The 14,847-nt window shown below is 44.0% G+C and overlaps 1 protein-coding gene across 1 annotated transcript; it reads left to right on the top strand.

The window, feature by feature from the left end:
- Positions 1–1,251: 1,251 nt before the first annotated feature.
- Positions 1,252–12,563, top strand: LOC307245593 (NACHT, LRR and PYD domains-containing protein 3-like; the record flags this gene model as incomplete). Its single annotated transcript, XM_080021237.1, has 9 exons — positions 1,252–1,711; positions 8,484–8,615; positions 8,746–8,763; positions 9,007–10,801; positions 10,941–11,102; positions 11,257–11,430; positions 11,531–11,704; positions 11,831–11,877; positions 12,037–12,563. 9 exons carry the CDS (start codon positions 1,252–1,254, stop codon positions 12,561–12,563), a joined length of 3,489 nt encoding a protein of 1,162 aa, XP_079877363.1.
- Between the last annotated feature and the right edge of the window lie 2,284 nt (positions 12,564–14,847).

Below are 14,847 nucleotides of genomic sequence, written 5' to 3' on the forward strand. Positions count from 1 at the left end.
CAGGCATTCTGATTTCATCAAGGACAATCTCAACACTCTCATCGCCACAGCCCTCTGCATAGACAGACATCTCCTGGAGCGGAGTAGTGACAGGGAGCTGACCAGTCATTCCTGAGGTCTTCCGCGACCACCAGCATTACACCTCTAGAGACTAGGCAGAGCCCATGAAGCTCAACAGGACCAGGCTGTAGTGCAGTCTGTACTTTGTTCAGGGGGGCCATTACGCGTCCAACTGCTCGGTAAAAGCAGGGGCTCATCAGCCAACCATAGGGCGCTGGTAAGCTGTGCAATCCACTCCAAAAGACCAAGTCATCCGCTGCTCCTTGCTCATCTGGGATTGGCCGAGTCACTTCACATGGTGTCGGTTATCATTGACTCTGGAGCTGATGTAATTTTTTGGACTTGCTCCTTGCAGAGTAACTGGGCATTACTTGGGAGCCTCTGTCGAAATCCATCGACGCCAGAGCTCTTGATGGTCACCTTCGCTGTTACATCACTCATCATTTTGTTCCTGTACACCTTGGCATATCAGGTAACCATCATGAGACTCTTACTTTACTCCTGATAGATTCTCCACTACCGTTGATTTTGACTTTCCATCCCCAGTCTAATGGCTAGACGGAGAGGGTGAACCAGGAGATGGAGACTGCGTTGCTCTACATGGTTTCATGGAATCCTACCTCATGGTCCAGACAACTGTTATGGCTAAAATAAACCCAACACCTAGCACCGCTGGGCTATCGGCCTCTCTCCATTCTAGCATTCCCAAGGCTATCAGCCTCCTTTGTTTTCCGAGCAGGAATGTGAGGCCGGCGTCCCACCTGTTCAAGCTTTCATCCAGTGGTGCCAACATATGGCAGCTAGCCCGTGCCACTTTACTACGCACCTCTGACCGCTATCAGAGATCAGCCAACCATCGACGCAGCCCGGCTAAACTACACTACACCTACACTCTGAGACAGAAGGTCTGGCTCTCTACACGGTACTTACCCCTCTGGGTTGAATCCAGAAAGCTGGTCCCATGCTTTGTAGGGCCATTTCCCATAGCCAAAATCATCAACCCTGCAGCTGTTCACCTGCGTCTTCCCCAATCTCACTGCATCCCACCCATCCCACCTTCCACGTCTCTGTCTCAAGCCTCTTCAGGGGAGGCTGGATCTCTGGAACGCTTATCATCTGGTCCGCATCAAGGAGGGAGATGAATGGTAAACAGCTTTTAACACCCCCAGGGGACATTATGAGTACCTGGTCATGCCCTTTGTGCTCGCCAACGCTCCTGCAGTCTTCCAGGCCATGGTGAATGATGTTCTCAGAGATATCATTAATGTATTTGTTTTTGTCTGCTTGGATGATAACCTTATCATCTCCAAATATGAGCAGAAGCCTGTGCACCATGTCAAGTGTATTTTTCAGAGGCTTCTGGAGAGCAAGCTGTTCATAAAGGCAGAGAAGTGCGAATTCAATGTGCCAAAGGTCTTCTTCTTTGCCTTTGAGGTTGCTGAAGGGAACATGCAGATGGACCCAGCTATGATTCAAGTGGTCGTCAACTGGCCGGTACCCGCCTCGAGGAAGAGGTTGCAGCAGTTCTTGAGGTTCACCAATTTCTACCAAAGGTTCTGTCAGAACTATAACCTGGTGGTGGCACCACTCACTGCACTGATCTCTGCAAGTTCTCCTTTCCTCTGGTCACCTGCGGTGGATTTGGCCATCGGTGAGTTACCTCACCGATGGCCAATGATCCGCACCCATTCTTAACCTGCCTGACCCCTCCCGTCAGTTTGTGCTAGAGCTGGATGCCTCATATTTGGGCATATGAGCCGTACTCTCCCAGAAAGCTTCTGTCGACCAAAAACTTCACCCCTCCATGTTCTTCTCTCACAGGTTATCCCCTGCAGAGAGCAATTATGACACTGGGAACCTGGAGCTGTTGGCAGTCAAGATGGCGTAGGAGTGGAGGCACTGGTTCGAGGGAGCAGAGCAACTGTTCAATTTCTGCACTGACCACAAGAACCTCAAATACATCCGGTCAGCAATGCGGCGGAGTCCCAGACAGGCCTGGTGGACGCTGTTTTTTAATCGATTTGACTTCTCTGTTTTATACCACTCTGGATCAAAGAACACCAAACCTGACGCCCTTTTTTGCGTCTACTAAGCGGACGGTCATCCTTCACAGCCAGAGGAGATTCTGCCCTGATCCTGCATAGTTGGTGTGGTTATATGGAAGGTGGGGCAGAAGATAAAGGACTCTCTTTCTAATCCTCCATCTCCCAGCACTTGCCCTGATAATCGTCTTTTTGTGCCAGCCAATGGAGGCTCTCAGGTTCTGCAGTGGGGACACTCCTCCCTATTAGCTTGCCATCCAGGACTTTCCCCCTTCTCCGACGTTTCTGGTGGGAATTCATGGATCGAACACACAGAAGTTTGTAGCCGCATGTCCTGCATGCTCTCAGAATTAGAACTCCCGTCAAGCCCCAGCTGCTCTCCTCCAGCCTCTGCCCATTCCCCATCGTCCATGGTCCCACAACTCTCTGGACTTAATCACTGGGCTCCCGGCATCAGAAGGTAACACTTCTATCCTCACTGTCTTAGGTTCCCCAAGGCTGCTCACTTTATTCCGCTGCTTAAATTTCCCACAGCCAGAGAGACGGTTGAAGTCATGCTAAACCAAGTGTTTAGAGTATGTTGCTGAACTGAGTTTTGCAGTCTGCCTTGGGTTTCCATCCCCAGTCCAATGGCCAGATGGAGAGGATGAACCAGGAGATGGAGACCGTGCTGCGCTGTGTGGTTTCACAAAATCCTACCTCATGGTCCAGCAAACTGTTGGGTAGAATATGCCTATAACACCTTGTCCAGCTTTGCTACCATCCTCTCTCCATTCTAGTGGTCCTGGGCTTTCCTGAGCAGGAACGTGAGGCCAGCGTCCCATCTCTTCAAGTCTTCATCCAGTGGTGCCAACGTAACTGGTGGCTGGCCTGTGCCACTCTACTATGCACTTCTGACCACTATCGGAGATCAGTCAACCGTCGCAGCACCCCGGCTCCCACCTACACTCTGAGACAGAAGGTCTGGCTCTCTACATGGGACTAAACCCCTCTGGGTTGAGTTGAGAAAGCTAGCCCAGCGTGATGTAGGGACATTCCCCAGAGCCAAGATCATCAACCAAGCAGCTGTTCACCTGCGTCTTCCACGGTCTCTCCGCATTCATTCCACCTCTTACGTCTCTGGACTCTGCTGTCACTCCCTTCCCTTCACCTGGTTTCCCCCAGCCTGCTGCTCATTCCCTTGTTCCCTTGTCCCTTGTTATACTGTCCCTCAGTATAAATACCAGTCCACTTCCCTTTGTTCTCTGCCAGATTGTCTCTTGCATTACGCTGAGCTTTCCCGCACTACTACCTGTTTCCTGTACCTTCTTCTATCTTGTACCTGTTCAACCCTCTGCCTGATTCTCTGGACCCTGATTCTCTGCTTGTTCCCTGCCGGATAACTTTGCCTTCTCTGATCTCCTGGTTTTGACTCCTGCCTGTTTTTCGGAATAAACCTTGTGGACTTTGACTTCTTACCTGATTGTTTTTGTGTCGTGCTTGTGGGCTCACATCCGTTCTGAGTCAGTCAGCGTAACAAGTTTTCATTTAAATGTTTTGTTATTCTATTACACGCCCGATCATTGTAAAGAAATTGATGGGACGCGCATTTAATTTCCTTGAGGAACTGATGCACAAACCCCTCCAACGTGGTGGCAGGAGACGCTAATGGAAATAATGGACATTAAACAGCCAAAGCCAATCCCCACTCGATCTGTCTAAGTTGTATAGATTTTTTTTTTTTTTAGATTAAGTCATTAATAGAAAAGCATGATCAGGCCTTTTAGTTGTGCAACACATTTAAATGAAACTTTCCTCCATCTTGAGGATTGGTTGAGCGAATAAGCCATCTGTTGCATCACTACAACTAATAAGGCCAAGAGCTGAGTCATAACGCTACCTTTCTGTTTCAAATGATGGAAACATGCTGCTTTGGAGAAGAAGGGATAAAAAGTGCAACACTGGGAAGCCTTTTGGTTCCTCATCAGCTACTGTTGTAATTCCCCTGAGCAATGCACTACTTTACCCCAAACTCTGGTGACGAAGCTGCTCTCCAGGCAGTAGGCTGTTTTGTGTTGGGCGAAGGACTACAATGTTCCAGATCGAAACAATGATATAAAAAATAACTGTGTGCACACTCAGCCTCCCACAGATATGAAAAAAATATATCTTGAGCCATACACCCAGTAAGCCTGTTTCCAGTTCCTGGAACAATCATTTCTTTGCTCAGATTTATTCTGTATAGAGTATAAATGTCTGAGTATAATATATATTTTCCCACAGTCCTATCACCTCCTTCATTTTCTGTATCTGGTTAAATAACATCCTTGTAGGTTACTGTTTAAAATGATGTGTGTTGATGTGTGATGTGGAGACGTGCAGAAAACCATAAATCTAGCCATATGGTTAATCAGAATGTTTGCCTTAAAAATTGTGATTTTTGAAAGTACAACATTTCAACCATCAAAACCCACTAAAAATGATAAGTAGGCATTAAAAAAAGAAAGATAGGTAGGTCACTTACATTGCTCTTGGAAAGGTACAAATGATTAAAATACACCCTCATATTTTAAGATCTACTATTTTTTTTACTCAAACTACTATTTACTAAAATATACTGCATTTAATAAACTCCTCTACCTTTAACACAGTAGTACATGGACTGTGCTTCCACCATCTGTTCACCTCGAATAACTACAGCTTGTCCCAGGCAGGTTGGTTTGGTGTAATAATAATAATACTAATAATACTAATACTTCTACTACTAATTATAAATAATAATACATTATCATTATTATTATTATTATTATTATTATTATTATTATTATTATTATTATTATTATTATTATTATACTACTACTACTAATACTTCTACTACTACTACTACTAATAATAATAATCAAATAATAGTAATAATAATTACACAACAACAAGGCTACTACTTCCACTAATAAGAATAAATATGGCTGCAAGCAGCAATAAGTGGGGTCCAGTGTTGTCGGCCCTTGGTTAACGTTCAATGGGCGAGTGTGCTTTGGCTCCCTGTTCTGGTGTGTTTTGTGACTGCATAAGTTAATTTGTTCCGGGCTGGTTACAGAGTAATTCTATGATTGGGCGTTGTCTGCGGCTGTGGGTGGGTTTCCTAAACTGCAACTAACGGTGGTTATCATTCTGAAGTAGGGCTGCATGATTATGGCTAAAATGATAATAATGATTATTTTAGTCAATATTGTGGCATGATTATTTGTAATGATTATTAATCCATTTTAGTGAACAGAATTATTTTTTGGCACTTTTGCACGACCCTGATGAAATGAGCCACTTAAACCCAGATGTGTGGAGTATTAACACGTATATTTAAAGGAATTTCATCTGTATTAAATTTTTTCAGAGATTTTGCAGCAACAGCTGTACGCTTTTATCCGGTCATTATTTCTGGGGCTTTTGCATTCCTTATGTTGGAGTTATGTCCAGAACTTTTACAGTTTTGTTCAGAGGTTTACGAAAGTATTTTAGTCTTTGTTTTTTTGAAGAGGTGAGTGGCTGACTTCTAAAGGAGCATGCTCTGCCCATCCTTTCTTTTCTGCCTTGGAATTTGGGCTTCTTTGAGACATCTCGAAGGGAACCCAAAAACCAAAAAAGAATGAAAATATTTCAAAACACATACACAATAAATACATGCTCCTTGGATTATGTAATTGCTTATGGTAATTGTTACCAGTATCTGAATTATATATTATAATTCAGGAAGTTTTTATACATTGATATCTCTGGAGTGTCTATGAATTCTGACAGTGATGTTATTGGGTTAATATCTTGTAGAATTTTCTCTGGTGTGTGTCAGTTGTCCTCAGAAGTGTCTATATTTATGACGTTTAATACGCTGCACTTTGTTTCATCCAATCGTCTTCTTGTAATACTTTAACAATTTATTTTTCAAACATAATAAAGGTTAACGGTAATAAAATAATTCCTGTCACTTTGTAACTTTGTATGGTTAAGAGTTTGTATCTTATATTCCTGATGTCCAATCGCTATATCTGTGTGTGGCGCTATCACGGTGAGGCCTCAATTGTTGATTAATTACCAGGCTGCAGTGCTATCACGTGATCCGTGTACTCTGTCAACTTGGGTATGCTAGAAGGATTTCTCCATTGCAGCGTACATCTTTGTGTGGCGCCTTCCTGGTGGGGTTGCGATTGTTGATCACAAACTCCATCCACAATACTGAACCGCCAATCTGGATGAAACTCGAAGCACCGTATGTCGGAACAGCCCTGAATACAAATCTTATTCAGATTGTCTGTCGGTTCGTTGGATCCGTGACATCCAAAAAGGTCTGACGTTAGTTACATCTGGACGCGCTGCCATATTGGTGAGGTCCCAATTGTTGACCAATCATTAAACGGCAAAGCTATCATGTGACCTGTGCACGTCGTCATTTGCACGTCTGGTTTTTTCCTAAATTATTCCACGGTAATGGACCGATCTGGATCAAATTTGGACGACGGCATGTCGGAGTGTCATAGGTTCATGTAGTATCATAGTATCATAGGCTCCTCCGTGAGTGTGGAGGATACATACATACATCCATAGACTACTGACGTCAGTTTTTCATTAAAGAAAACATTATTATTACATCATTATTATTGTTCATATTATTAATAATAAATAAACAACCAGGAACATCATGTTGGGTTATTTTTATCTTAAGTACGGGAGAATTTTTAGTGACTTCATAATATGAAAGTATAATTTCCAAGATAATAACACAAGACTAAATTTACTTTTTACTTCTTCTTAGTTTGGTATTGGACTCTGAAAAGTTTTGTCGGATAATCCCATTTCTACACGAAAGATTTTTAAAAGTGACATTGTGTAACGTTTGGTAGATATAATGTACACCGGGTTACAGCCCCCCTTGCACGGACCTTGCCGCTTTCTGAAGCCGCAAACTGAGTGCTCGCTGGAGCCATGGGTAGAGAGGGCGCAGGGAGGGACGGGGCCCCCAGCTACCGGTGTAGATACCAGATGTGCTCGGCCTGACAGATCGGCTTGCACGTGAGGTAGGTGGAGCGGCTAGGTTTTGTATGAGCATTTTTACAAGACATTTTGACAGAGGAGTTTAGAATTCATCGTTTTTTAAAATACATTTTTACCAGGCAAAAAGACTGTAATTACCGGAGCCCAACATCAAGCAAGTGACGTAGTGCCGTAAAGCGTAACACACTTTTCCCACGGTTCCGTATACAAACACAGAAGTTACATAGTTGGGGCACATATGGGGGCAGTGGCTCAGGAGATAAAGCAAGTCTAGTAATCGGGAGATTGCTGGTTCGATCCCCAACTCCTCCTGGTAGCGTGCTGATGTGTCCTTGAGCAAGACACTTTTGTTGCATCAGTACTTGTACTCTCACGCACTGACAACCAGCTGAATCGAATCTAGTGCAAGAACAGGTGTTTATTTATTTATTTTTTTCTACAGAACATTAGGGTCATATCAAAGTACTTTTTTTCTGGCAGAAGTTTGAGATTAAACTCATAAATGTGAATGTTTACTGTGATGTTCACACGATGCTTGAATATTGTCTCACAAAAGAAAATACAAGAAACTGAAGTTTTAGAAATGTGTTAATTTACTTGAAATTGTAAATCCGCTCCGCAGCATGAAAACAAATCTAAGAAAATCCAAAGTGTTTGTTGTGAAGCTTCATGATGATGAAGGAAGGAACCCAAACCGCTTCCTGTTCTGTTCAGATAAGGAAGCGAGAGACGGCTGCAGGGCTGTGATTCTGTCTATATTAAGACATTGTTTCGTTACCGACTCAAATATTCAGATACGATTTGGAAAGATGGACAAATCGGGTGAGAATTACATGCTTGAAATATTAATATATAATATAATATAAATATAAATATAAATAAACATTTTATCCACTAAGTACTTAGTATATTATATAGTACATTATACCCTGTATAGCTATAGTTTAGCCTGTGCATATAATGGCATTTATTTATTCTGTATATATATATTTCTTTTATATATATTTGGCTATTTCTGTTATTTTTTTATTATTTAATTATTATTCTGGGCTATTTGTGTATATGTAGCTTTTATTTATTTGTTTTATTCTATTTTTATAATTTATCTACATTTTTTTATTTCTCAGACAGTTAAATTTTGTTTTAATGCTAATTGTCTGTAGAGAAACGCACAAATCCTCCCCATGGATAAATTCCTTGTACATAAAATTTTTTGTTATGCTTTTTGAAATAAACTCATTTTGATTCTGAACTCGAGACTTCATTATTGCGTGTCAAAAGCAGAGTAGTAACCCAGTTTCACTTTGGTATCCCCAACAATAATTAAATGATATAACATAATGTCTCCCTCACGTCCAGTGGCTGGTGTCCATCCTGTGCATTTGAACCTCACAGCCCAGACCAGAAGCACCATAGTGGCTCCCAACATCACTAATAGCCACATCAGCGGACCACTCAACATAGAAGTCAATATCAACTCCAACAACCAAGGTAAATGTGTTTGCCATGACGTCTTGAAGTCTTATACATGGTCATTTTGCCTCCAAATGTCAACTTCTGCTAATTTCTCAATTCAAAGAGTCCGTTGTTCAAATGCAAACCTTGTCCCCTGCCACTCCAGTTTCTGAGGAAGTCAATGGTAAGTCAGATCCAATGATGAGTGAAAAATTAAGAGAAATTATTTTTTTGATATAAATATATATTTTACAATACTTTGTTACAAAGACTTTTTTTTGTTAATTTTAAGGTTTATATTTATTTATTGTTAATCATTGGGTTGATTGTATATTTCCAGTTTTGTTATTGTTTCTTGCTGATTTCTTTCTATGGACTTACAAAAACAAAAAACATCCAAACTTTGCTTTGACTTGTCTTTTTTTAGATGATTGGATCTTAAAATGTCAGCAGGAATTCAAATCGGCTCTGAAGAGCAGATTCAGCTATTTGCCTGAGGGGCTTCCAACCCAAGGAGGCAAAACGCTCCTCAATAAGATCTACACCGAGCTGCATATCAGGGAGGGTAGAAGTGGTGATGTCAACCAAGAGCACGAGGTGAGGCAGATGGAGAAGGCTTCCAGGAAGGCCAGGATGACCCAGGAGAGGCCAATCCAATGCAGGAACATCTTTAGCCCTTTGCCGGGACAGAACCACCCTTCAAGGACTGTGGTCACCATGGGAGTTGCTGGTATTGGTAAAACTGTATGTGCCAATAAGTTCACTTTAGACTGGGCTGAGGAGAAGGAAAACAAGAACCTGGATTTTGTGTTTCCACTTTCATTTCGACAGCTGAATTTGATGAGTAAAAAAGTCTTGAGCCTGTTAGAGCTTTTGCTTGCGTTCTTCCCTCAAACCAAAGTCAACCAAACCGTTGACAAGCTCCAAGTGCTGTTCATACTAGACGGTCTGGACGAGAGCCGCTTTCCTCTTGACTTCCACCTCTGCGAATTAGTGTCTGATGTCACACAGCCATCCACAATAGAAGTGCTTTTGACCAATCTCATCAGGGGAAGCTTGCTTCCCCACGCCCTTGTTTGGGTGACTTCCCGGCCAGCGGCGACCAACCAGATCCCCCTCGACTGCATTGACCTGATGACCGAAGTGCAAGGCTTTGACGATCATCAGAAGGAGGAGTATTTCAGGAGGAGAGTCAGCGACGAGAAACTGGCCGTCAGGATAGTCACGCATGTCAAGTCCACGAGAAGCCTCCACATCATGTGCCACATACCGCTTTTCTGCTGGATGGCTGCCACTGTCCTTGAGAAAAACATGATAGCTACCAATGGACCGGAGATTCCCAGGACCCTGACTCAAATGTACATTCAATTTCTGGCCCTGCATCAAGAAACCATGAACAGGAAGTTGCATGGAAGAAGGGAGTCAAGCCCTGATGGAGAGTGGGTGAAATCCAATCTCCTTTCACTGGGTAAATTGGCCTTCGAAGAGCTGAAGAAGAGGCACCTGATCTTTTACGAGAAAGACCTGACTCTGAACGGTATAGATGTCACGCAGGGCTCCACGTTCTCGGGAGTCTACACGCAGCTGTTCAACCAGGAGCTGACACTGTGCCAGGAGAAGGTGTTCTGCTTTGTGCATCTGAGCCTTCAGGAGTTTTTCGCTGCTCTCTACGTGTATCTCACCTTCAACAACGACAACAACAACGTGTTGGTCAAGAGGTCGTCCGCTTTAAGACGTCTCCTTCGCCCGGATTTGTCGCCGCTCGTCCTCTACAAGGCGGCGGTGGGCATGGCTTTGCAGTGCGACGATGGACATTTTGATCTCTTCCTGCGCTTTCTCCTGGGCCTGTCGCTGGAATCCAACCAGGCCCTGTTGAAGGGTCTTCTGACTAGGAACAGAATCACCACGAAGGTCCGCTCCGACGTCGTCAAACACATCAAGGAGATGATCAGGGGCACTTGTTTGTCCCCCAATAAATACATGAACCTATTCCACTGTCTCAACGAGATGAACGATTGCTCGCTAGTGGAGGACATTAAGAGCTACCTGAGCTCCGGCGGGGTCTCCAGGGCTAAGCTTTCGTCCACTCAGCACGCCACCCTGGTCTTCATATTACTGACTTCGGAGGAGAAGTTGGATGTGTTTCAGCTGAGCGAGTACGACAGGTCCGAGGAGGGTCTTCTGTCGCTGATGCCTGTGGTTCGAGAAGCGGAAGTAGCTCAGTGAGTACTTTTGTTGCGAGCTGATCCCGTGTCAAATTGAACCAGATCCCTCCCACACATTTGGTACTTTGAACAGGATCAATTATGTTCATATTGTAAATGTGTAATTCCCTTTTTTTTTTTACCCTGTGTACTGCAGTCTGGGTCAATGTAACCTGACAGAAAACTGCTGTGAAACCTTGGCCTCTTGTGTTGGCTCATCCCAGCTTAGAGAGTTAGACCTGAGTGACAACAACCTGACTGATGCCGGGGTGACCCTACTCTCTGCTGGACTGAAAAAATGCAGACTGGAAACACTTCGGTTCGTGTCCACTTTGTCCGTTGGTGTGTGTGTGTGTGTGTGTGTGTGTGTGTGTCCCTCAACATTAAGAGATTAAATCCATAAGATTGTTCTTGAGTTTTCTTGTGAGGGCAAATAAGCTCTTTGACTTAGCAAATGTAATGTATTTATCCAGACTTAAGAGCTGCAACCTCACAGAACAGGGCTGCGACGCTCTCGCTTCAGTTCTCAGCTCGAAATCCTCTCAGCTGAGAACGTTGGACCTGACTGACAATGAGCTGGGGGATTTAGGAGTGAAAAGGCTTTCTGACAGAATGGGGAGTCTTCACTGCAAACTGAACAAGCTCAGGTGAGTCACCTGAATGAGAGGCAACGCAAGAATAAGTATTCTGTCAATGGAATACCCAGTGCTAGTGCTTAAAGAACGTCTCTGGCTTTCCTTTCGGAAGTTTGCCACTTTGTGGAGTGACAGAACAAGGCTGTGCTTCCCTGCTTTCGGCCCTGAATTCCAAATCCTGCCATCTGAAGGAGCTTGACCTGAGCTACAATCACCCAGGAGACTCTGGGCTGAAGTCGCTCCAGACCCTGCTGGAGGACCCCAACTGTGGTTTGGAGACACTCAGGTACTAATATGGGCTTCAACGGTCATTTACATTCAACGCTGTATGTTTATGATTACCACCACATCAGTACTTGTCTGAGCCAAATAAATTGTACCCGCTTATTTTTTTTGGTTCTTTTTTCTTTAGTGCTGACCACTGTGGGGAATCTAGGATCCTAGCGAGCCCAAAGAAATGTAAGACTGAATATTTTGACTCAATAAAGAACATGGTCAAATGTACACATATATATATATATGTATATAAATGCTGCGGCTAGACTTCTATAGAGATGTAAATGAAGGGACCACATTACCCAAGTCTTGGCATCTTTACTTCCTGTTCAATTCTTTCAGATAGCACCGAGCTCACCATGGACCCCAACACAGCCCACAGGGAGATCCTTCTGTCTGAGCGGGACCGGAGGGCCACGCGGTTGACGAGGCAGCCATGCTTCCTCGATCACCCCGAGAGGTTTGACTTCTGGACCCAGGTGCTGTGCAGGGAGGGCTTGGCGGGGAGCCGCTACTGGGAGGCAGAGTGGAGAGGCAGGGTCCTGGTGGGGATGGCTTACAGGCGGATCGGCCGGAAAGGAGAGGGCCGCGACTGCTGGCTCGGAAGAAACGACTCATCCTGGGCTCTCGGTTGCAGCCAAAACAATTACTGCGCTTGGCACAACGGCATTAAGGTCGCCATACGAGGTGTCCCCTGCTCTAACACAGTAGGGGTCTATCTGGACAGCTCAGTCGGAACTCTGTCCTTCTATGAAGTGTCTTCTGGTAGTGCACTGGCCCACCTGCACACCTTTCACACCTCCTTCACAGAGCTCCTGTACCCAGGGTTCAGGCTCGGCTGGGTGGACTCTATGGTGCATCTGTGCTGAAACCTATCTTCAGCAGCGACACTTGGAGCTAAACTGATCGTTCTATGTATATTGTACAGTAATAGGATTATATATACTGTATACACACCGAGCCACAACATTAAAATCACTGACATGTGAAATGAATAACATTGATCTTCTCGTTCCAATGGCACCTGTAAAGGTATGGGATATATTAGGCAGCAAGTGAACAGTCAGTTCTTGAAGTTGATGTGTTGGAAGCAGTGTAGACGACTGGGTCAGAGCATCTCCAAAACGACAGGTCTTGTGGGGTGTTCCCGGGTATGCAGTGGTTAGTACCTAACACAAGTGGTCCAAAGGACAACCGGTGAACTAGCGCCAGGTTCATTGATGCGCAAGGCTCATTGATGCACGGGGGGAGCGAAGTCTAGCCCATCTGGTCCGATCCCAGCGAAGAGCTACTGTTGCAAAAATGCTGAAAAAGTTAATGCTGCTATGATAGAAAGGTGCCAAGGAAACACAATGCATCACAGCTCGCTGTGTATGCATAGCTGCAGAACAGTCAGAGTGGCCATGCTGACCCTTGTCCACCGGCGAAAGCGCCTACAATGGGCATGTGAGCAGCGGACCTGAACCACGGAGCAATGGAAGAAGGTGGCCTGGTCTGGTGAATCATGTTTTCTTCTACATCATGTGGACGGGGTTAGGGTCTGATCCAATCGAGCATCTGTGGGATGTGCTGGAACAACAAGCCTGATCCATGGGGCCCCACCTTCAACTTCCAGGACTTAAAGGATCTGCTGCTGACGTCTTGGTGCCGGATACCACAGGACACCTTCAGAGGTCTTGCGGAGTGGACGGGTCAGAGCTGTTTTGGGGGCACGAGGGTGAGCTACACAATATTAGGTTAGGTGGTTATTAGAGGTGGTTTTAATGTTGTAGCTGATCTGCGTATATATATATATATATATATATATATATATATATATATATATATATATGGATTAAAAGGATAAACAAAACAAAAAAAGCATAAGGTACGCTGAAGTTAAACATTTTTTATTAGCAGTCCCAAGAGGCAGTGAACAAAATAAAATCGAGAAAACGTGGGGGAAAAAAAAACACAGAATCACGAATTAAAGATTTACAGTCAGACGGTGGGGTCCATCTATTGGACAAAGGATAAGTCAACCTAAAACAGAACAGAGGGGTATATGTATATACACGCACACACACACACACACACACACACACAATCAGAAAACCCCACATAGCTTAAAAAAAAGAAAAGAGAACATAAGGTGAGAGAAAGTGTTATCTTCAATCCCATAAGGAGTGTGTGGTGGTACGTGTGTATTGACCGATCCCTCTGTTCCTCAGAGAGAAATTCACCAGGACCGTCCCCCCCACATACACACACAGTTCAAAAAGCCACACAGGACTTTGTAGTTGATAAAGAATGTTATATTTTAGTGCTACCAAGTCGCTGTGTGTGTGTGTGTGTGCGTGCGCGTGTGAGAGAGAGTGTCGGAGAAATGAAGCGGCTGAAAACCTTTGTTTTTTTCCCCAAATGGAAACTCTTCATTGAGATGTTGTTTACAAATTAAGGTCTACAGAGTGGGGGCTACAAATTTTATCATGTAAACAGACGATCAATGTCCATTTGTCCGATTCCTCCCTGTCGGCAGTGTGTACACGCTGAATCATCCATCTGTCACACACATGGTATGCATGTGTGAAACCATCTCATACTGACAAATGCTGTGATGTTTCACACCCAAATCTATTCTCATCATCTTCTTAAGGGACATCCGAAATTGCTGATATCTGGTCCATGACTTGTGACTTGAGATTTTGATGCTGTGTGTTCTTTACTCCAAAGATTTGATTCAGTGATTATTATACCATGTAGTCATTATATCATTCTCCACGTGTGTTGTTTACTGGCCACACACACACACACACACACACACACACACACACACACACACACACACACACACACACACACACACACACACACACACACAGTGTAGGGGGGCTAAGGCCTTGGTTAACAGGAGTAAAGACAGGCAGAAAAATAATTCTAGAGATGGAAAAGAACAGCGTTTATTTTCATTTTTTCTATACGTGTTGATGAGTAGTCATTTTTTTTTTAGCTCTATTTGATTTGAAATCATACAAAAAGAGTCACACGTTTTGTTGCTGTTGGCGACTTTTGTTGATGCAACCGGAGACAGCCTTCAGTGCTAGCGTTACAGATAGAACACTCACTACAATCAATATCACCCCTCGCCGTCGCTCATTCATTCATTCATTCTCT

Source organism: Zeus faber (assembly GCF_960531495.2).
Source record: "Zeus faber genome assembly, chromosome: 20".
In the NCBI taxonomy this organism is placed as follows: Eukaryota; Metazoa; Chordata; class Actinopteri; order Zeiformes; family Zeidae; genus Zeus; species Zeus faber.